Below are 23,767 nucleotides of genomic sequence, written 5' to 3' on the forward strand. Positions count from 1 at the left end.
AGGCATTGCCTCAAGATTGAAAACAGTCATAACACCCCTGTACTTGACCCTTATCAGGCCAATAATTGAGTACAATGCCCCCTTTAGTATGTAACTTACCAGGCACCTGCAGCAACCTGAGAGACCTCAGAGATTTATAACCAAAAAAATTCAGGGTCTCCAGCATGTCATTCACTGACAGACTAAAGTCACTCTCACTGTACTCAGTAGCATACAGATTACTTAGAGGAGACTTGTGCCTGGCCTACAGAGCAATCTTGGATCCAAACCTAATGGAAATGCTGCACATCTGTAAGTCAAATGAGACAAGGGTCACCCACTCCAGGGACCTTAACCTGACCTGCAACATGAATAGGACCTGCTGGAGAGACAGATGTGTCTCTCAGAGGTTGCCACCTCTCTAGAATAGGCTACCAGTTCACATCAAACAAATCCCCACTATGACCCTGTTTAAATGTAGCCTGGATAACTGGATGGGAAAACATAAATTCCTGCTGGGATTTCACCTGTGACCCTTCAAGATGTGGGCAGTCATTACTAACTAAGATCTTGAGTTTAAGCAAAATCCATTATATTGGGTTTCTCTAGTATATTAGGTACACATGGCTGGACTTATAAAGACCTTTGGGTCAATAGCCCAGTAACTGCCTATGAACCTATGGGGAAAGTTCAGGTTACAGTTTTATTTGGACGTCCTTTGCAATTGACATCTCTTTATAAGTACTTCCTGACATGTCCATGGAAAATGGGGTAGCAGCAGCCATCTTTGAGGCATTTTAGTAAAGATTCACAAAGCTGATGGAGCCAGAACTTAATAGTATACCTCTCAACCTCTTACTGCACAAATCTGGATAAAGCTTCAAATAATGGGGGATGTGGAATAAAGGTAAAAAATTGGAACAGATTGCTGTTATAAACAAAATGCTGTTGGAATAATAATATTTGTGTTAGAATGCATATTCTGAAGGATATGATATCTGATACTCAAATGTAAGCCATTATTTAGTGACTTCTATCCTGAGTAATGTGACAGAAAACCACAAATGTTGTGAGGGGTAGAACAAAAATACTTGAAATGTGTGCTGAAAAGGAATGGTCTCTATGCTGGAGCTTGTTTTGGAAGGTTTGAAAGCAGGGTCTAGCTAAAAGTTTACTTATTTATTTATTTGAAAATAAAACGGGTCTGGAGCTAACCTAAAGGTAAAGGAAGGGTGCTCAGTTTTTCAGCACACATTGATTTTCTTCCTCAGGTAAATGATATTAAGTGGAAGTTGAGACGACTTACTAACTGACATATAATAATTACTTCTCTGAAAAAGCTGAGATTTTTTCCACCCTTTTTCTAGTTGTACCATATTGCTTTACTATATTGTCTGCACTGAGCTGAAGAAGGCATAACTGAAAATCATCTTAAACTGCTGTTCATACTTCTTGAATTATACCTGCATTTGTATTAATGTGGAAAGTTAACAGTTGTAGAGACAAATGACAATAAACTGAAATCACTGAAATTGTCTTCACACAGATAACCTAATGAATTTGTCATTAGGAAGTAATGATATTTCCAGTGGCAATTTCTATGGATTCAGCCAGCATGAAGGGTCCTAAGTTGCTAAGTTTGATACTCTACAAAAGGGCCTTACAGAAACAGATGCTTGGTGCCAGAGCCATGGGCTCAAGCTCAATGTCAAGAAATGTATAGTTACCCCCTTTGGGAAAAACATGTACCCGTGAATTACCACATAGGTGGCAGTACACTAAACACCGAAAGTGTGATAAGAGACTTAGGGACACAGGTGGACAGTGGTCTCACCTTCAATAACCACATCACCACAACAGTCAGGAAATCCTTCTATGTTGTACACCTCATCACTAAGGGCTTTTCATCTAGAAAAAAGGAGGTCATTGTCCCACTGTACTCATCCCTCATTAGACCCATTATAGAATACAACACCCCATTTGGTACGTACCTCTCAAGACATCTGCAACAACTGGAAAGGCCGCAGAAATACCTCACTAAAAGAATCACAGGCCTAAAGCAAATGCCTTATGCTGACCATCTTAAAAACTCCAGCTATACTCTGTCGCAGATCATCTACTCCGAGGTGATCTCTGCTTAACATACAAGGCCATGTCAAACCCAGAGTTGTTGGACATGCTACACTTAAAGAAATCCCAATCCCTTAGAGCCACATGCTCCAGGGATCTAAACTTTGTCATCTCAATAAACTTAACATGCTGGAGGGATAGGTTCCTGACCCAGAGACTCCCCAGACTCTGGAATAGACTGCCCATACATGTCAAGCAGAGCACCTCTTTGGCCCTCTTCCAAAGGAACCTTGATGATTGGATGGGAGATAAGAAATTCATCCCAGGGATCACGTCAGTCGCCCTGCTAGACAGGGGTCCAGGGAAGTAAATAGTGTGGGAAGAAATAGCAAGGGAATTGTTATGACTAGGCTTGTATAGGCCCTAGGGTCGATAGCCTAGTACCAACCTATGAACCTATACTGGATCTAAAGATTCCAGGGAGGACCCCTCTTGATTCTACACTTTTCTTAATGCTCAGTGAAGCTTTACCAGGAGTATACTTTGCTTAGGAAACCCTCAAAATGCAAGAAAATATATGCATCCTGTAATTAGGTATTGTTATACTACAGCATACAGTAGAGGAAATACCTTCACTGTGAAAGATGAGACTTCCATTGCATTGTATTGGATAAAGAAAATAGTCATCTATATTACATTGAGAATTTCCCCTAGAAAAGATATTGCTAGGTTTTGGATTAAATTAAATTTCTCGTTTTTCTGCTTATGTGTAAATAATGAAAAGGTTCAGGGGTCACTGTCAACTGTTTCTGATAGAATGTTTGTGTTGGAGTTACATTGAGACAGTGATTCTGATGAAGGAGTATATTTATGCATTGTCTCCTTTGATGTACAGGCATTACAGCCAAACATTTTGAGAATACTCTCACAGTTGTGAATAACACAAATGGGAGAGTGACAATGGAAATTAATATGTGCCCAGTGAAATTTCAGATAGTCCCTGCGGGATGGTTTACAGGTGTTTCATCTTCTGTATCCATGTCAAATCTTGAGAATTATAAGTCTGAATATTTTCTTATAATGAATATAGAGTGAAAATGTTAAGGACATCTCTTCATATTATGTCATTTGTGGTAATCCAAAATAGGCTGGATAAAAACCTAGTGCCTTACATTGGACTTGGACCAATTGTACTCCACGTTTCTTAAAACACTTTACAATTAAACGTATTGTAATCTCTACCTGGTGAGCTGGTATATGTGAGACTGGTAATGGATGAAGGTGGTTTCGAAATTGTTTGAATAGCCTCTTCAAATTGTCTGTAAAACACTTTTCTGAAGCAAGTTGTTTATTGGTTGTGAAGTATAATGGAAAATGTCATTTTTAAGGACCTTAGTAGGGCAGATATTACTATAAAATCTATGCCAAGGTCACAATGATTTTCTTTGTTGGTGTCCCTGTAAACTTTAAACTTGTTTCTGACTGCAAAGTTTTTACCTAACCAACTATTGTTTTCCCTAAAGTGTTCTGGTAACAAAGAAGTTTCTCAAATACTGAAAAACAGATTTGTGCAACAGCTGTTTAACAGTTGCTGCAACTTTGGTGGACAACTAGAGTTTGCATGTCACTTTCTGGAAAATCTGAAACTGCTAGCATCTGCAGAATATTAGTATGATCCTCATCTCAGAAGCATGTGTTTTCTTTCTCGTGCCCTGTTTTCAAAAACTGATCTTTTTCACTAACGGCTTTTTCAGAAATTTGAATGGTTGTGAAGTCTGTTGAAAAAAGAAAAATGTTCTTCTAAGACAATTGTTATAACACTTCAGCAAAACTCTTTTAGGTCAGTTGAATATTTTATCAGCATGTTTGACTCTGATAAGCATCAGTCATAAGGCAGACTTATCCTCATAAGGCTACTTGAATTTCTGAAATACTGGAAGCTGCATGTATTGCATGATATGTACTATCCAGTGTACGTCCACCTATTGTATCACCTGTAGCGGAAAGCTACTCCATCTAATCCTTTACACCACCAGTAGGGACAGACAATATATTCTCTGTAGCTATGAATGGAACTTTGATAAATTACCATGGGAGCTATGTAAATAAGAGTTGAAACTGAGAGATTACAGAAAATGACTACCCATTTGCTCCCTCCCCTGACCCCCTTATGACACCATACAACATCAGGTTGTATTCTTCATCTTCCATGATTGCTCATCCCTAAACCCTCCAATAGCTTTTTGGGTACTCTGGATGCAAGTATTTGCCATACGAGCTTCCGGATTACAAGAGAAATTAACTTTAATGTTGCTGTTTATTAACCCTGTGCAGTGAGGGATCCAAAGGACAGCAATGAGTATGGCGCTTGGGAGCAATTGTATTTGTGGAAGTCAGACAGTTACTCTGCCTGTGGGGGTTCTAGTTCAGTGATGTTTAGACATTGCTGCTGTCTCCTGTATTAAACCTGTTATGTTCTATGAGGGCACTGGTCTCTACCACAGGTCACTGAAGCAATGTGTTTCTTCCTAACCTTACTCCCTTATGATAAGATGGTTAAGCTGGCTGTTGGCTACTTCATCCTATCCACACTCACCTCCAGCTAGACCTACTCCAGTTTGATTCCATTTTAGGACCCAGATTGCTAGCCATGCAGATTGATGTCCTGACTGTGTGCTATTGCACTGGATAACTGAATACACTTGTTCTGTCTCTCTTCTGTAAGAAATGAAAGGGAAGCCAGAGAAATGTGTTTATTTTGGCAACGGCCAGAACTCAACATCCCATGAATTTTCACAATTTAAACATATAAAGCAATATGCAGTAGTCCCTTTCTGTATATAACAGGGATGCAAGTTTAACAGAGTTTACTACAATGGTTTCACTGTACAAATTAAAAAATAAATCCCTGATTAACATTAACTTTTCCCTAATTTACTTCTAATAGTGGCATACAGTAGCTCTCAGAAGGTGACTAGCATTCCTCTTCTAACAGGTGTACATTGTAACATTGTTCCTACATTATTTTCTCAATAATTAGTCTCCCTTCTTAAAAGATGTTCCCTGTATGCTTTACTCAGTGGCACCTTCCATCTTACACCAAATGCAACCCTGTTATGAGTTTTGGCTGGGTTTCAAAAATCAGGGATGGAATAGTTACTCATATTATGCCTCTCACTGTCATATTCCCTGATTTTGCCTCATGGCAACTTGAGAGTAGGACTGCTTGGAGAGGGGAGGGGAACAGTTGGCTGTGAGAACAGCAGCAAAGATATAATCAACAGAGAGATGGAGAGAGATAGAGAGAAAAAATATTTAGTTAATAGTGTAATCACTACTGCTTAAGGATGTGAGCCTGGGTTCAGTAGTAGGACAATGCACACTCTAATAAAATATAAGTAAACTGACAATAGCATCAAGAACAATAATCCAATAACAGCCATATGTGAATAATGCAGTGGTCCTTAATAACATCACAGCAGTACAGTCCGAGGTCTATGCTGAAAATATACTGTTGTAGCTGAGGATATGAGAGCAGTATTCAGGCTTCTTTTTAACAGAAAGTGATTGTGTGTTAGAGAAAAAATGCTGTACTTAGCTTAACTATGGAGGTACTTATGCAGGGAAGAAGGAAGAGTAGGGTCCGACCAATTATTTATTACAGAAGCATGGTCATATTATTTATCATGGAAGCACAGGCTTATTATTTACTAAGGAAGCATAGGCTTATTATTTATTACAGAAGCAAAGGCATATCATTTACTATGGAAACACAGACTTTTTTATTTATCATACAAGAGAAGGCAAATATTATTTATCATGCGTCTTATGTCACATCTATACATTCTTAATGGTTCACATTGTATTCTATTGTACTAGTGTATGAGATAATGTGCCATAATCTCTAAAACAAGTGCACTTGCTCTCCATGAGTAAATGTTCTTTTAGTTTCTGTTTGAACTAAACTACACTGTCAATTTGCCTGATTGTCTGGAATATAATTCCAGCAAAAAGGTGCAATTTTAATACATGCCGTTTTTGTAGGGAATGTCTAAATGGGGGGGTAGTTAATCATAACCCTTAAGAACCCCTAAATATATAAAATGTTTTCCTTAAATCCATATTATACTGCATAGTTAGGCAATATCTCTCATGCATTAATTTAAATGTAAGAGTGCTTAACAGTAGTGATGCCCTTGCTGTGATGAGGTCACTTTGCTTAGTGTGTTACAGTTCCACTGCCCAGATGAATGAAGCTAAGTACTTTATGCCCTGTTATCTGCAGTAGTACAGTATTATAAGAAGAGAGCAGTGAAATGATGGAGAGGCTATACTGAAGCTGAGAAATAAATATATTAAACCAATTGCTTGTCTGGCATCTGGCATGAGTAGATTAGAAATTATGTTGGAAATTTCAAGATGAGCTAGTACTTTGCATGTAATTCTGCATGTGAGTTAAATGACAAAAGCTGATTTAAAAAAATCCTTAGATATTTGTGGGAGGTAGTAAATGACAGTGGCATATATGTGGGATCAGTTATAAAAATACCAGAAGTAGATTCAAGGCATTTGAAAGTTCCAAATAACATTACCTCTGTTTTTGAGATATTTATAGATAGTTAAAAAGCTCCATAGGTACCAGACGTCCTGTTGCAATCTATGTGTAGTGGAACATGTTTGTGGGCCTACACTGGTAATAACTGAATCATCTGCATAAAGGATTCATTACAGGTGTAGGATGTCCTACAACAGTGCATTTAAAAACAAAGAAAACAAAGAATGAAAAGTATGGAGCTCAAGTGGACAACTAGAGTTTGCATGTCACTTTCTGGAAAATCTGAAACTGCTAGCATCTGCAGAATATTAGTATGATCCTCATCTCAGAAGCATGTGTTTTCTTTCTCGTGCCCTGTTTTCAAAAGCTGATCTTTTTCACTTATGGCTTTTTCTGGAATTTGAAAGGTTGTGAAGTCTGTTGAAAAAAGAAAAATGTTCTTCTAAGACAATTGTTATAACACTTCAGCAAAACTAATACAAAAAAGGACTCACCATGATAACAAAACATACTGGTCCTATGAAACTCCATCGAAATTCTTGGTTCAGATTCAGCCAGCATCTAAAAGGTAAGAAGGATTAAAAGGACAGATATAAAATAGTCTTCTTTTTCACAACAAAAATCAAGCAGGTGAATCTAAAGTTATGTTTTACTTGAAACTTCTGCAGTGACAAGACACCTAGTTATTTTTTACTACAGTATTTTTAGGCTATGAATGCAATCTACTTTTAATATTACAGCATATAGACCATACACCATACAGAATGTAAATGTTAAATTTAGCTAATCTTACTAATATAAATGTCAATGCCAAGTACAGTTGAAGTGACAAGGTATTTTGAGCTTCACCTGTTTACAGGTTCATAGGTTTAGTGAAAAAGTTCAAGGCCTATTGGCTGTTGAGAAGCTTGATCCCTTGGATCACATGCTGGAACTTACATTGCTGATGTAGTCACCCAGTTCCTTACTCGAGGTACATTTTGGCCAGTAAAGCTTAACTGAGAGGGGCAGTTCATTCTGTAAGTGCTATAGTCCTGAGAGATTTCATAGTATACTTAAGGCCTCTTCAGTTCAACATAGGCACCGGAAGCTGTTAAAGACTGGGGGAGCGGAGGGTGATAGGGGCACTTAGTGAACTAAAAAGGTTAATTGTTTTATAACTATTTGCTACAACAACATAGGTTCACTTGGAGGACATTTTAAGCTTAGCCAATTCCCTTTTGGAGCTTGAATTAACATTTTTTGATTGGTCTTAGCTATCCCCATGGCTGATAATTGTATATTAGCCCTAGTGAGAACAACTGTGATCATACCATAGATAATTTGAGGGGGCCTTGTAAGGGATGCAGCATTTAGGAACTGCCTCTATCCATTAGTGGCATGAGGGGAAATTCTGGAGTACATTTTCTATTACCCATCCTTAGATCCAAGTTGCATTTGAATATGGATGGATGAGCTTTGCTTTATTTTTATGGATAGTCTGTTCCAGAACAGTGGTAGCCTTTGTAAAATATATCCATCTCTCTACAACATTCAGTTTAGATACTTGGACTGAGTATTTCTGATGCCATTTGACTTGCTGATGTTCAGTAGGTCCATCTGTATTATGACGGAGGATGCTTTGTTTGCCAGACATGTCACCTCTAAGCACTCTGTAGGATACTGAGTATAGTAATAAATCTTTGAGGTGGTCCATGCAAGACCTATTGTTTAGGACTTGTATCCTTTTAGTAAGGTATCTCTGAAGGTATTCCAGTTGTTGCATAGGGCTGGACAGATACATGCCAAAGTGGGCATTATACAAAATGATTGACATAATGAGAGCTTTGTAATGGGGGACAACAACATATTTAGATCTAGTCACAGTCAATTTGTTTATAAGCTGTGCAATATAGAAAGACTTTCTTATGACTTTGGGCACATGTTGGTCAAAAGTTAGGTCACTGTACACACAAGTTCCCAAATGCCAAACAATTAGATCAGTTCTCAGAGGGCATTGTCATGATTTTGACACCAGTTATTATTTGGGACAAACCTTCCTGCATGATGATTAAGTCATTTGGGGATTCAATAACTTCTCCTAGCTTGCAGTCATCTCAAACTTAGCTGGCCAAAGCTCTTTGGTATTTCCTTTTACTTTTGAGATGTATATCCCAAACAGAAAAAAGTCTCAGCACCAAACTCTGGGGGACTCCATTGTGTTTGCTCCTACATTATTCATCTTTTGCACTACACCTGAGTATGGGATTGTGTCAAAAGGCTTGGCCAGGTCAAGGTAATGTGGTGTGAACTGTTTTACCTTCATCCATTGCTTTGGTAACAAGAGTAAAGCTTAACATTTGCCCATGATTTTGAGCCTTTCACACTTTTCTCTGGGCTGTTTTCAAACACATTTTTAGGGCCATGCATACATGCATGCATTCCTTGATTCACCTTCCTGATTGTATTAAATTATATTCCTTGTATAATACACCACCAGTTGTTAAAATGTGTTTAAAATCTGTAGTTTTGAACAGTCTTCCAGCAATGAAACAAAATGTATGAACCAATAATGACAAAACAAAACTACCCATTTTAGAAAATTTCAACCATAAAAGGCCACTCAAACTTCTCATAATCCACCAATATCAGTAAATATGCAAAATGTCTGCAGAAGTAAGTCATCTAAATAATTCCACATCTAAGGGATCTCTAACTAATGAAGAGGTTGCTGCTAGGAAACAACTCTATATTCCATTCTTTTATCTAAAAATAAATTGGCTATTGCCCTTGAAGAATAAATTGTTTATGTTATATTAAAAATGATAAGCTAATAATATTGTAACAGGGAATGGATGGCAAACTGATAACAGGTTCATAGTTACTAGGTAACTCCTCCAAAGGAGGACATTCACAAGACTGTAGCATCCACTCCCTTTAAAATACAACATAGTACAGTATCAGAGATCTATCTGCATACTGTGGGAGTAGAGCCCACAGTCTTCTGCATCAAAATCAAGCTACTACCTGTTGTGCTAACAGTGCAAATGGTCTTGGAATATACAGTGCTAAACTTCTCTTCCCCTGAAGATCTCAGCTCCTTGTAAATTTTTTATTAATTTAACAGGAAAGTCAGACTTGGAAGAAAGCCATTTTCCATCACAGGGCAGAGGCCCAGGGAGAAATGGTCCAGATGCATGTCTTTGTAACATGAAAGGAAACCAGAGTACCCAGGGGGAACCCACCCAAATACAAGGAAGACATACTGACTCCACACAGAAGACACCTCAGCCAAGACTCAAACCACATAACCTCTTGCTGTGAAGTAACAACACTACCACTGCACCATCCATGCAACACAACTCAATCTCTCAATTTCACAGCAGAAGAAATCTGGCAAAAGCCAAAATTTATTTGGAGGGGGGGGGCAAAGGGCTAAAACTAGGGACACATTTTAAATACTGCTTGTATAATCTTAGAAAGCTGCTAAAATAGTGTTTTGTGTTACTGTGTGTTTCCAAGTAAAAAGATGGTAAAACTGAAACTTAAAGGGCTTTCATTATGATTTGCCAGAAAGCCACAAATTTTAAGAGGAACAGACCAGACTCCTTGAATCACATGTGGTGGTGTGGGTAGAAAATGAAGGACCCTGTACCTAAGGTACAGGGTTTGAACCCAATTTTACACACACACACACACACACACACACACACACACACACACACACACACACACACACATGAAATATCACTTTGGAGCTACATACAAGAAATATCTCTTTGGAGCTACTGCATAAAATAAATGAACTAGCACTAAACGGCCATCACTATCACTGTGGAGCTACGGCCCTTTTTGATATATATCCAATAGCATTGTACCTACAAACTCTATCACATACATTATTCCAGACATTAAACAACTTGAATACATCCTTGGTCAAAGCATTACACTTGTAATTATGTGCAAATGACCTCTAGAAACAGTCATCAACATCTTGGAATACTATGCAATCTCAAGTGGTACCCAGTGTCAGAGCCCATTCTAATGCCAAAATAACGGACTGTAAATGTTTTGAAACCTTGATGACAATTTGTTAATATCATTCTAAGCAATGCCTCAAATATTTCACCAACTTTCATACTGTTCTCACACCACCATGGGAACAGCCAGCAATTCCTCACACAGTAAACTCATGTACTGTTACTTCCTATGTTTTCTATTCTGTATATTTGAAATACAGAATTAAAAATGCAATGTGTACACTAACATTACTACAATCAAATCTGTAACAATCTGTGTACCATTTTGTGACTAGTTTGATTAAAGTATTGAGGGAAATTCCAGCCACTTTACAAAACATAGTGGAATAAAGAAAGATTTGGCAAAGTGAGATATCTAGCTACTGCATAAAATAAATGGAACTAGTACTAAACGGTCATCACTATCACTTTGGATCTACTGCATAAAATAAACAGAGCCAGAAATACCACTTCGGAGCTACTGCATAAAATAAATGTAGCTAGCAGTAAACGGCCATCACTATGACTTCAAAGCTACTGCATAAAATAAACGGAGCCAGAAATATCATTTCAGAGCTACTGCATAAAATAAATGGAGCCAGAAAAACCACTTCGGAGCTACTGCATAAAATAAATGGAGCTAGCAGTAAACAGCCATTGCTATCACTTCAGAGCTACTGCATAAAATAAACGGCCATCACTTACTGCATAAGCGTAACAGAATGAAATATCACTGACTTACTCCAGAATTGGAGACTTAGAAGTAAGCAGTTATCCACAGAGCTAACACTTGGGAGCCTTAACAGCAAGAAGTGCTTTCTGCCCACTTTTGTGTTTAAATTAGTGTGCGACATGCGCATGAGTCCTCCTCCCCCTCACCCTGTGGGTGAGGCACCTATAGCTATAGTTTACTACCTGTTTGTCTTTTCAGCTGCCAGTAGTGATTTGGGTCAGGAAATTGAAAAAAAAAAAGACATGGTAGAATAGATGCAGCTGAATCATTCAGCTTCATCTGCCTTTTGAGCCGTGGCTTTTTTTTTTAAAATGAGATGATCTGCAAAATTGGGGGGGGGCTCCCCTCCCCCCTCACTCTATGGTTCCAGTGCCCATGCAGTTTAAGCAACCAAGGCAAGGGATTTATTCAAATCAAAGGGCTTCAAACACTATGATACCACTTAATGCTCTGTATGCCAGGTATAGGTCTCCTTTAAGAAGGTTATAAGATACAGAAAGATAGAGAGATACAATTGCTGTAGTTCTGCCTACAAGACAAACCTTGAAGTCCTTTGATTCTGTTTGTGAAGAACCTTTTCCAGTTGTTTCACACGGCATGGCAAGAGATTTGATTAATGAGTGGGAGTTCAGTATTCTACGATTAGTCTTTTAAGGGTTGTGTGCAGTGGGAGATTTACATTTCCAACATGTCTCTTGATGCCACAAAGAACAAGTTTTGCAAATCCATATATTTTGCAGATGATAATGGCTATATATTTTTTGAATGAAAAGCTAATGTCTACAGGGACTCTGAGTACTTGTAGAATTTTATAAAATCCACCAAGAGCTGCTGTTGTGTGCTGAACTAAAAACATGTTAAAAATACAACACATTAAGGGAGACCACAACAGTACTACATCTGATTTCAAAACTATTTTAAATGTCCTTCCAACAACTTGAGCGATTTCATTTTTTTAATCAAGAAATTCAAGAGACACCAAAACACATTTCACAAAACAATGCATACTAAAAGAAAACTCTAACATCTTTGTTTTAATGAAATCTTTTTGGATAAACCTATTTAAAAATATTTTAACATTAAACCAATTAAATAATGTCCTATCATTTAAGATGTGTACAATAATACATGAATCCAAAATGTCCTTGTGTTTTAAAATCATCCAGGGAAAGCTGTCAAAGTACTAATACAGTGTTAATATTCCCTCTTCTGAAATTGCTTTTAACTTGTTCAATAATGTAAAATAAAAAAACTCAAACAAAAAATGTGCTGCTTTCTTTTTGTTTTTAATGTCTGTCACTCTACTTATATGTGCATATTGTTTTTTTCTACATAAACAGGCATGATAGGAGATGTATTTCGATGGAATGAGGGATCAGATGCTGCCACACAGGAGTAAGGAGATGCTCTCATTCCCATGCAACTAGCAGTTTTGGTTTCAGTAAGGAGTAAAAGATTGTTATACAAAGTCATATGAAATGTAATAATACATTAAAAGGGATTTAACTCATTCACAAATTTGATTGGATTTTGTTCCATAGTGGCTTGCTTAATTTAGATGTTTTCATTTAAAAGAGGTGAGAAAACAAAACCATCAGGATCTTGCTGCCATAAAAAAAAAAAAACTCTTTTCTCAGCTGGCCACGTGTTCTTTTTTTTTTTTCAAAACAGGTTTATTGTTTTAACATATAAGAGAAATATCATAACAATTTTATACAAGTAATTAAAAATAGGTATTATTATAATATTCAACAAAACAACTAAAGTATTTACAAAGACATCCACTACAATCAGATCAATTAATTAAACTAAAATACCATGCTATTGAAATTAAAATTTTTTTAACAAATTTTGTAAATTATCCCATACAATAAAATAAGATGTTTTTCTATTTGTTCTAGTCCTAATTGTGTTTATTTCCATATGGCACACTATATTCATAACATTTTTAAATTCATTGAACGAAGGAGGTGTATCTGAAATCCAATTTCTAGTTATTATTTTCCTAGCCACTGCTAGAATAGACCATAACAAGGGAGGCTTAACCTTTTTAACACTTTGAGGTACAGGTGTGTTGAATAATATAAGAGATTTAGAAATAATGAAATTATCTGTAAAAAGAGCCTGCAAAAATTCATTAATTGACTTCCAGTATTCTTTCAATTTTATACAGTCATAAAACATATGAGCCCAGTCAGCATTAATTTCTACATTACATCTCTTACATAGATTCTCTTTATTATTTATTTTATTCATCATCAAAGGTGTATAAAAAGATCTGTGTAAAAATTTCCATGTATAAAGTCTCCAGACAATGGAAGACATAGTTCTATAAGCAGATTCCAATATATATTGTTTATCTTGTTGATTTGGTGGGTCCCCATTAATAGAAGTGAAATAATTTGAGTATGAATCTACACTGTAAAAAGTTTCTTGTCTGATAACTTTATGTATGTATGAAAGTTTACCTTTATCAGAAACTTTATGTTGTAAATTTAATATCAAGTAATCAATCAGTGTTGGAATAGATTCTTTAACAGTTATAGACATTAAATCTATTTTATTAATGAAATGTTGTCTAAAGGTCTGAACCTCTAACCAGCAAGTTTCTCTTAGATCAAATTCTTGTTTTAAGAAATCTAGATTTTTAACTTTATTATCAGATATCAACTGATACCAGTACTTTAGATAATTATCTATAGCTAAATGAGTTCCTTCAGAAGTAGATGACAAAAGCATACCCTGAGTATACATTATAGGAAATACAATAAAATTCCATTCCCTATACTTAGGGTGCATGAATATAAAGTTACGATAACTAATAATAATATTTAATGGGTAACAAACCATATGTTTAGGTGTAATAGGTGAAGTACAAAATTCCTTTAGTAACCATAACATGGAGTTATTTACAATCATATTTTTATGTGTTAAGGAGATTTTCATGAAGTGTATACTAATTAGCTCCCAATAATCTTTCCATTTTGTGACATATGACTGATCTATTAATAAAGTAATAACTTTTACAATAGAAGAGATAGTATATAAATTAAAGTCTGGAAAAGAAATACCCCTTGAGACCAGCTATTAGTATGTTTCTTTAATGCAATCCTAGGTCTATTAGGTGCCCATAAGAAATTTAACATTAGTGTGTTCAGTTTCTTGATAATTATTTTTGTAGGTGGAAGTATTATTGATTGTATTAAGTATAAAATCTTGGGGAATATTATCATTTTAATAATTGTAAGTCTCTCCTCCATAGTAAAAAACATATTATTCCAGGTATTAAAAAGATTTTGTATATTAAGAAAACAGGTATTATAATTATTATATATAATAGATTTAATATCTTTAGATAGTATTATACCTAAATAAGTTATCTGACCTGAATTGGGTACATATTTAGTAAAATCACTAATGAGAATATTTTTCGTGTATATATAAGTAATATTTTAGTTCTTTCTTCATTGAATATTAAACCAGAAATACCTTTAAAATTCATCATGTTATCAAATAGAGACTGTATAGAAGAATTTTAGATCCTGCTGATGTAATTAGAACATCATCTGCAAAAGTTGAATTTTGGATGTTGTATTTTCATCTATTTCAAAACCCTCTATGTCAGTACTGTTTCTGATCAAATTAGCCCAAGGCTCCATTACTAAAGTGAATAATAGTGGAGAAAGTGGACATCCTTGTTTTGTACCTTTAAGAATGGGTATTTTTGTGAAACATATGTTCCTACCTTAATATAAGCCAACGTTCCTTTGTATAAATGTTCAATTAGATTTACAAATGCATCCGAGAAGTTTGTGCACTTCATTAAGGTAAACAGATAGTCCCAACTTACTGAATCAAATGCTGAACTTATATCAAGACTAATAAGTGTTAAATCTTTCTTTTTCCTATTTGCAAAATCTATTAATGTTAAAGTTCTTCTTATATTATCAAAAGTATTTCTATTTACAATGAAGCCTGTCTGATCTATATCTATAATGCCGGGAATGATTGTCTTCAATCTATCAGCAAAGATATTCATAAACATTTTATAATCAACATTAAGTAATGAGATGGGCCAATATGAAGAACATCTAGTTGGATCTTTATTAGGTTTCAAAATTGGCGAAATAAATGTATATTGCCAAGATGGGGGGTTATTAACTCCGTTTGGGCCAAAATAAAAACCTTATGTATTAATGAATATGTATTTTTAGAAAGGATTTTATATATCTCTGGTATAATACCATCATTACCCGGTGCTTTGTTTGATTTAAGCTTATTTATTTGTGTAATAACTTCTGTATATGAAATACTCTTGTCCAATAGTTTAATCTGTTGTTTATTAAGCTTTTTATTCATATTTGTGGTTATAAACTCCTTTATTTTATCTTTAGGTTCCATGTTAATACTATTATGGTTAATTTTGTGAAAGTGATTTCTAAATTCATCTAGTATTTCTGGTATACTAGAAACATTCTTCTTTTTCCTTAGAGAAAAGATTTTTTGATATGGTTTTGTTTATTCAACCTTTTGTTTTATTTTTAAGTCTATGTAAGTATTTGGGGCTTATTGAATAAGACAAAACTTGTATTCTCTAAAGTTATTTTAACTTTATGAGTTAAAATTTCTTTGTATTTCTCATTTAGTTTGTTTATTTCTTCAATAACTTTCTTGTCCATAATATTTTCTTTATTATTATGTTTATAAGAGTCTAATTTACTTTAAATATCTAACAATTCCTTATCCCAAAATTTCCTTTTATTATTATACCATCTGATACTTTGTCCATATAGATATGATTTTAAGGCATCCCAAACATAAACAATGGAGACTTCAGGAGTGTTATTTATGTCTAAAAAATGTTTTACTTCTGAAAGTATATATTCTTTATAGTCTTTTAGTTGAGTTAAGTATGCTGGTATCCTTTTGATCTGAACATTATGAGTATTTTTTATCATGAATTCAAAAACAATTGAATTATGATCAGATATAGGACATGAAATGATTTTGGAATTAATTAAATCTGTTACCATCTGATTAGAAATAAAGACCCTATCTATTTTTGAATAAGTTTTGTATCTGTTAGAAAAAAAGGTGTATGGTAATGATTTTGAACCTATCTGATTATTAATATCATTCAAATGATAAGAATTAGCAAAATCCTTTAAATGTTTTGCATTAGATGTAATTCTTCTCTTTCCTATAGTGGTAGTATCACTTTCATGTAGTATACAATTAAAGTCACCAGCTAAAATAATATCTCCTATAGAGAATGATATGATCTTATCAAGATGATGTTTCACTGTATTAATACCAATTCCAGGTATCCAATATACATTAATTAAAGTGTAAGTCTTCCCATTAATTTGTATTGTAACCATACAAAACATTCCTTTGTCATCCTGATAAGACTTAATGGTTTTAGGAATGGGCATACTTTTATTCCATAAAATAGCCACTCCTCTTTTTTCTGAGTGTGCTCTGAACTAACCAATACTGTATATTTGTTTGTGGCTAGTTTATCAATATCTTTTTCAAGAGATGGGTTTCTTGTAGGAAGACTAAGTTGGCCTTATGTAAATTAATGTATCTTATTAGGCTTGCCCTTTTACATGGATTATTCAATCCATTAATGTTTAAAGAAATTCCTTTTAAAGATGTCATTTGGCATTTTTAAAACTTAAGAATCTTATGATCAAAATAACAAATAACAAGATAAGTAATGTTACATCTCCTCCTTTAGGTGTACCTTTAAATATAGCTGTATTTATTGAATCTCTTATGGGATTTCGTATAGGATTCAATTTTGTTGTAGTGACAATGAATGTACAAAATATATTGTGGATGTCAAAACTATATACAAATAACAATGAACAAGTGAAAATAATGTAAGGCTTAAACCTTGCATCCAGCCTGGAGTTATAAACTCCAACTTAGAGTAGTATTTACCACTCAAGTTAACCCCCTACCCTAAGCAGCAGTACGTCAGCTACCACCTTATCAATTTAATACTAGTTATATTTAACTGAAGTTAACAGTTTTCAATTCAATTATCTAGCAAGACAAGACTACACATTTGGTAAAACAGCATCATATAAACTAAAATAAACCTTTTTTTTTTTTTTTTTTTAAAACTGTTCATACTACTATATACATCCATGTAATATAAAACACTTGTATTCAAATAGCATTCAAATAATCTTGATGTTAGAAATCAAGAGGAGAGAAAAATAAGTTCTAACATTCATTTAAATCAAAAACTTTGGCTAATATGATTCAGACATTACATATATTAGGATGCATCTATTTTCTGTCATGTAAATACAGTTAACAGCTTCCAAAAAAAACCTTGAATTGCTTGTATAAGAACATTTACTCAAACTCATTATTGCCAATAGAATAAAATATTGTATTCATAGAAATTGTTATAAATCATACTTCATAGTTAAGCAGATTCTCAGAAACATTTATATACATATCTACATACACACACATGCACACACACACACACACACACACACACACACACACACACATATATATAAATATATACATCCATACACACATACACACACATATACACATATACATATATATATATATATATATATATATATACACACATGCATACACACACACACACACACACACACACACACACACACACACACATACACACACACACACACACACACACACACACACACATACACACAAACACACACACACACACACATACACACACACACATACACACACACACACACACACACACACACACACACACATACATATATATATATATCTGATCTCACTGAGTTGTATCTTTACTGAGCACCATCTTACATTGCTGTCCCTTCAATAAATCTGTCTGCTTTATACAAAATAATGCACAGCAAACACATTTTGGTAACCAGATTTTACAAACATGCTATACTACTGCTTTAAAATATATCACATGACAATTTCTTCCAGTATAGAGTTATAAAATTATTTATGCTTGTCAATCAGATGAATTAAATGAGTTATAGTAATGTATATGTTTGGGACATAGGTTTTTAACACATATTATTAATCTGCTATTCCTGTATCTGTGATGTGTCAGTGTGATATCTAGGTCAAAGGTGAGACCAGCTGCTTTCAGCTTCTCTGTGAGAATTCTGAGAGTTGAAGCTTTTGAAGTAGCTCATGGACACTGTGCATGAGACAGCCCACATCCCAGATTGTCTCTCTTAACATTTTGGTGGGAAACTTATTAAAACTAGTGACAAACATTCATTTAGCAGTGTAAATGCATCTAAACATGACAAAACCTTCACAATGCATTCTACAGGTTATTACAGACTCTATGTAAGTGAAATCAAGCCCAAAATTATTAATAAGTAACAAAACTCAACATTTTTGTCCCAACTCAACTCCTATGTGAATCTTATTATTTACTGTGTCTATATGATCAAAAGTATTTCTATATATTAATAAAGAAAAGAAAAGAGAGTAGAAAGTAAAAGGGTGTAAGGCAGAAATAAAAAAAATGTAAGAGAAAGCTATAAGAAGTATATACAGTAGAATATTACTTACTGTTTATATTAATAGAGTTAAAAAGAAAACACATTATTTACTATTATTTAGTTCTAATTATTATTAGTTAAAGCATGACAGATTATTTACAAACAAGCATAAGCAGTGTAATCAAGAAAGTATAATTAGGTAGTGTCATTCCTGTATCTGTGATGTGTCAGTGTGATATCTAGGTCAAAGGTGAGACTAGCTGCTTTCAGCTTCTCTGTGAGAATTCTGAGAGTTGAAGATTTTGAAGTAGCTCATGGACACTGTGCATGAGATAGCCCACATCCCAGATTGTCTCTCTTAACATTTTGGCGGGAAACTTATTAACAACTAGTGACAAACATTCATTTAGCAGTGTAAATGCATCTAAACATGACAAAACCTTCACAATGCATTCTACATGTTATTACAGACTCGATGTAAGTGAAATCAAGCCCAAAATTATTAATAAGTAACAAAACTCAACATTTTTGTCCCAACTCAACTCCTATGCAAATCTTATTATTTACTGTGTCTATATGATCAAAAGCATTTCTATATATTAATATAGAAAAGAAAAGAGAGTAGAAATTAAAAGGGTATAAGGCAGAAATAAAAAAAAATGTAAGAAAAAGCTATAAGAAGTATATACAATAGAATGTGACTTACTGTTTATATTAATAGAGTTAAAAATAAAACATATTATTTACTATTATTTAGTTCTAATTATTATTAGTTAAAGCATGACAGATTATTTACAAACAAGCATAAGCAGTGTAATCAAGAAAGTATAATTAGGAATAGCATTTGAAGAACATATAAACTTTTAAAGGAAAAAAAATGTATCAAATTACTGACCTTATTTTTCCTCTTCAGAAAGAGGAACAAGTTAAATCACAGCTTGCCATTAAATCTCCAGATATTTTGACTAGTTATGAAACAAAACATTTCTTTGCACACAGAGAATAACTTTGATTAAATCTTTTTCAAAATAGTTGTTGCTTCTTGGAAATGCAGGAACTATATTTAAAAAGATTAATAATAAAATAAAATGATGAGAGAGAGAAAAAAAACATAGTACAAATCATTTGTTTTTTAGTCTCTTCTTCTTCTCTGAAGTCTTCCACGAAGTTTCAGTTGCCAGTCTCTTTAACGAAGGACTAGCCCATTCCATTTCTTCTATTTTTTCCAAAATCTTATTTTTTTTGATAAACAGTAAAGCAGAGTCTAAGTCATCAAAAATTTTAGGACCATCAGGAAGGAAGATTTTAAGCTTGGCAGGAAACAGAAGGTATGTTTTAAACTGTGCTTTTTTAAGCTCCCTTATTAGTGGCAGAAAAACTTTTCTTTTAGCTAATACCATGGAAGAATAGTCATTGTCAAAATGCACAGTTGTTTCATTAATCTTAACAGGAGCTTTAGCCCAAGCAGATTTAAGAACCATCTCTTTATCAAAAGATGATAGAAATCTAACTATAACTGATCTAGGATAGTTTTTGTTAGAGTTAGTATTAGCTATAGATCTATGTGCTCTTTCGATACCAAAAGAGTGCTTCTGGTAAATCTAAAGTTTTAGGGAGCCATGTTGTTAAAAAGAAGTAATATTGTTACCTTCAATATTTTCTGGCAGTCCAAAAATCCTAATGTTATTGCGCCTAGATCTATTTTCCAGGTCATCCAGCTTTGTTTGTAAATGTGTATTTTGTTTCAGCAGAAACTCAATGTTGATTTCCTCTTCTTGTATTCTATTTTCCATGTCATTCACAGCTTCTTCTATGCCTGTCATCTGGATCTTCTGTTGTTGCAGGTCCATATGTAACAAGTCTATTTGTTTTGTAGTTTTTCTATGAAAGTGTCTATTTTAGTATCCATTTTATCCATCTTAGCAGTAAGTTGCTGGACTATAATTATCAGAGACTGAAGTTCTTTCTTGATGCTGGAGTCTTGAGAATTTGTCTTACTGGAACTCATTTCAGACTGATAAATTGACAGGAAAATTTCCAAAGTAATTTCTGACAGGAATATTATTAAGATTTCCTTTCTTTTTTAGATATAGTTCAAGAACTATATAAAACAAACATATTTAGAAAGAAAATTACTTCAAAAATTAATTTTTTAAGTAATTAATTCCTGTCAATGTAATGAAATTGGTGGAGATGAAGAAATCTGCTGCTATCCTGTGTTCATCCTTGGCCACGCCCCAGCTGGCCACATGTTCTGAGTCAAAGATCGTGCAGAAAGTTTTTCAAACCAAGATAATTTGTTTTTTTTCTCAATGACATGAGGGATGTCATTGACATGATTGGAAGGAAAAAACAGTTCATTTGTCTTTGAAGGTTGGTGACATTGAAGATAAAGAGTTTTTCAGTCTAGAGACCTTTTCTCTCAATTTTAGAAGATGCGACTCTAAAAAATCTGGCACAAAGAGTGACATTTACAACAGCTGCAAACCATGAGTACACTACGAACATTTCAAATAAATGGAATATTGAAACATCATAGTTATCTGACTTCAGGAATTTCATACATTATCAACAATTATAGAATGTTTTAATCCTTCTGGAACAGGACCATTTAGCATGAAATGCATTGCTGAATTTATTGGACTCCAGAAAACAATAAAATGGCCACCTATTAAATGTTGTTTGAATGGTTGCAGGGAAGTGGGAAAATGGAGTTTGCATGTAGTGGCCCTGTTCAAGCATTGTATCTTGGTGGCAAAAACAAAAATATTTATATCAATTTGTTACAACATCATGATGATTTAACTGAATTTGCATACAACAAGTTGATATTACGCAATTCCAGCGAGAAAAGTATTTGAGACTTAGGCACAGGCTTTCTATATTCAGCACTGGATAAAATGTCTGGCACAAATAATGCAATTTACAACTAAAAATCATGACTATACTATGAATATTTTAAGTAAATGGAATACTGAAACTTTAAAGGATATCAAACTTCAGGAATTTCAGACATTACGGAAACATAGATTTTTTAATCCTTCTGGAACAAGTCCACTCAACATAAAAAATATTACTGAATTTATTGGAATCCAGGAAAAAATAAAATAAAATGGTCATCTGCTAAATGTTAACATGGTTGTGGGGATAAGGGAAATCTAGATTCACATGTTGTGGTCCTGCTCAAAACATGTGCCATTGCATCCAAAAATATCAGTTTGATATAGGAAAATGATGATTCAACTGAATTTACATATAAAAAGTTGATATTATGCCACTCCAGAGTTAACAGCAAAGAAAACCACATCAGTAGCCCTGGCAAGCATGGTTACTAAATGCATTATTTTAGGTTAATGGAACCAAAAGGCACCAGCTTCATTTTCTATCTGAAAATGGTGGCTAATGCTTATATAAATTATTTCATTAAAAAATAATTAATTCTTTAACTTTCTTAATGCTTATTTTTATCTTACTCTTCCTTGATGTGAAACAAAGGGTTTAAGATATATTTGGGTGTGTTATTAACTTTTATCATTTATTAAGTTTACAAATGGAAATTTAATATAACAAATGAATAGAAATAAAAAAACATAAATTAAAAAAATAAAGAGACACAATTTGATAGATAAAGAAAAAGATTTTATTTATTTAACATTTGTTTACTGGGAAAGTCCAACTTGGAATGAATCAATTTTAAGCAGGGGCTCAGGGAAAATCACTCAAGATGCATGTCTTTGTACTGTTGGAGGAAACCAGAGCACCCAGAGAAAACCCACACAAATGCAGGGAGGACATGCAGACTCTGCACAAAAGTTACCCCGGCCGAAAATCAAACTGGAGAACCTCTTGCTGTGAGGTAACAACATTAACAACTGCACCACTGTGCCATCCAAAGATAAACTCCAAAATCTAAACAAGTGGTCTGCTCGGCAATAATACAGCTGCTTCTGTTAATTTAAGATGTTTTTATTGCATGTCATTAACAGATTAAAAGAGATTTTAGATGATAGGATATTAATACTGTGTTATAAAAAACTGTATCATTTTGATAGATTTCACTGTATGCTTTCAAAGAACCAGGGCTTAATGATTCATATAATGTTATATGCATGTTAAAGGATAGAGCACTCATGTATTGGTTTAATTTTTAAAATATTTTAAATATATTTACCCAATGAGATTTCAGTTAAAGAAATTGTGTCAGAGGAGTTTTTAGTATATAATGAGTTTTAGTGTCTGGTGAAGTTCCTGATTACAAGAATGGAAAATCTCACATTTTTGGATATTTGGTCATAATTCTGGTGTGTTTTCCATCTGTGTGTTCAATTTTTGAACATATTTGAAGTTTTTTTTAATAGCTTTAAGTTGTTGCCCATAAATAGAATTTATAGCTAGTAGTTTCTTTGATGGCATAAAGAGTGACCAGAATTTTATTATAATTTTGGGAGGTTGCTGGAAACTGTGTGGTGGAGTAGAGGAGTAAAAAGGCATGGCATTCTTTACCTTCCTTGGGGAAATAGGAGGGAAAGGCATGCTTGAGATATTGCAAGTGTTTATTTCACTGGTGGACTCTGAGAAAGCATCATGGTGCCTATCTAGGAGTGGGTAGAGATCATAAGGATGTGTCCCATGGAGGTGGGGATGTCTCATTCTAGATTCCATTGGGTGCCCCAACAATAAACAAAATATCTTCTTGAATCTTTTAGGTATAACATACCTACATCCATCAGTTAGTGTATACCTAGTGTATATCAAATGAACAACTGGTTTAGCCACTCCACTTCTATGATATCACACCACAAAATCACCCAAGCATTATCCTGCTCAGCAAGGGACTGTCACTTAAACCTGATGAACCATTACTGTGAAATCTTGTCTTTTTTGAAGTGGAATATTATACATTTTCTGTGTGGTTACTTGAACT

The 23,767-nt window shown here is 34.2% G+C and overlaps 1 protein-coding gene across 1 annotated transcript in view; it reads right to left on the reverse strand.

Moving 5' to 3' along the window:
- The window catches only part of LOC122810729 (adhesion G protein-coupled receptor E3-like), a 310,639-nt gene that overhangs the window by 98,961 nt on the left and 187,911 nt on the right, over positions 1–23,767 (reverse strand). The window contains exon 4 of the mRNA XM_044082293.1: positions 7,099–7,165. Coding sequence (XP_043938228.1) covers positions 7,099–7,165 — 67 coding nt within the window. The remainder of the gene's footprint in view (positions 1–7,098; positions 7,166–23,767) is intronic.

Source organism: Protopterus annectens, chromosome 9.part0 (genome assembly GCF_019279795.1).
Source record: "Protopterus annectens isolate FY-2018-M chromosome 9.part0, PAN1.0, whole genome shotgun sequence".
Lineage (NCBI taxonomy): Eukaryota > Metazoa > Chordata > Ceratodontiformes > Protopteridae > Protopterus > Protopterus annectens.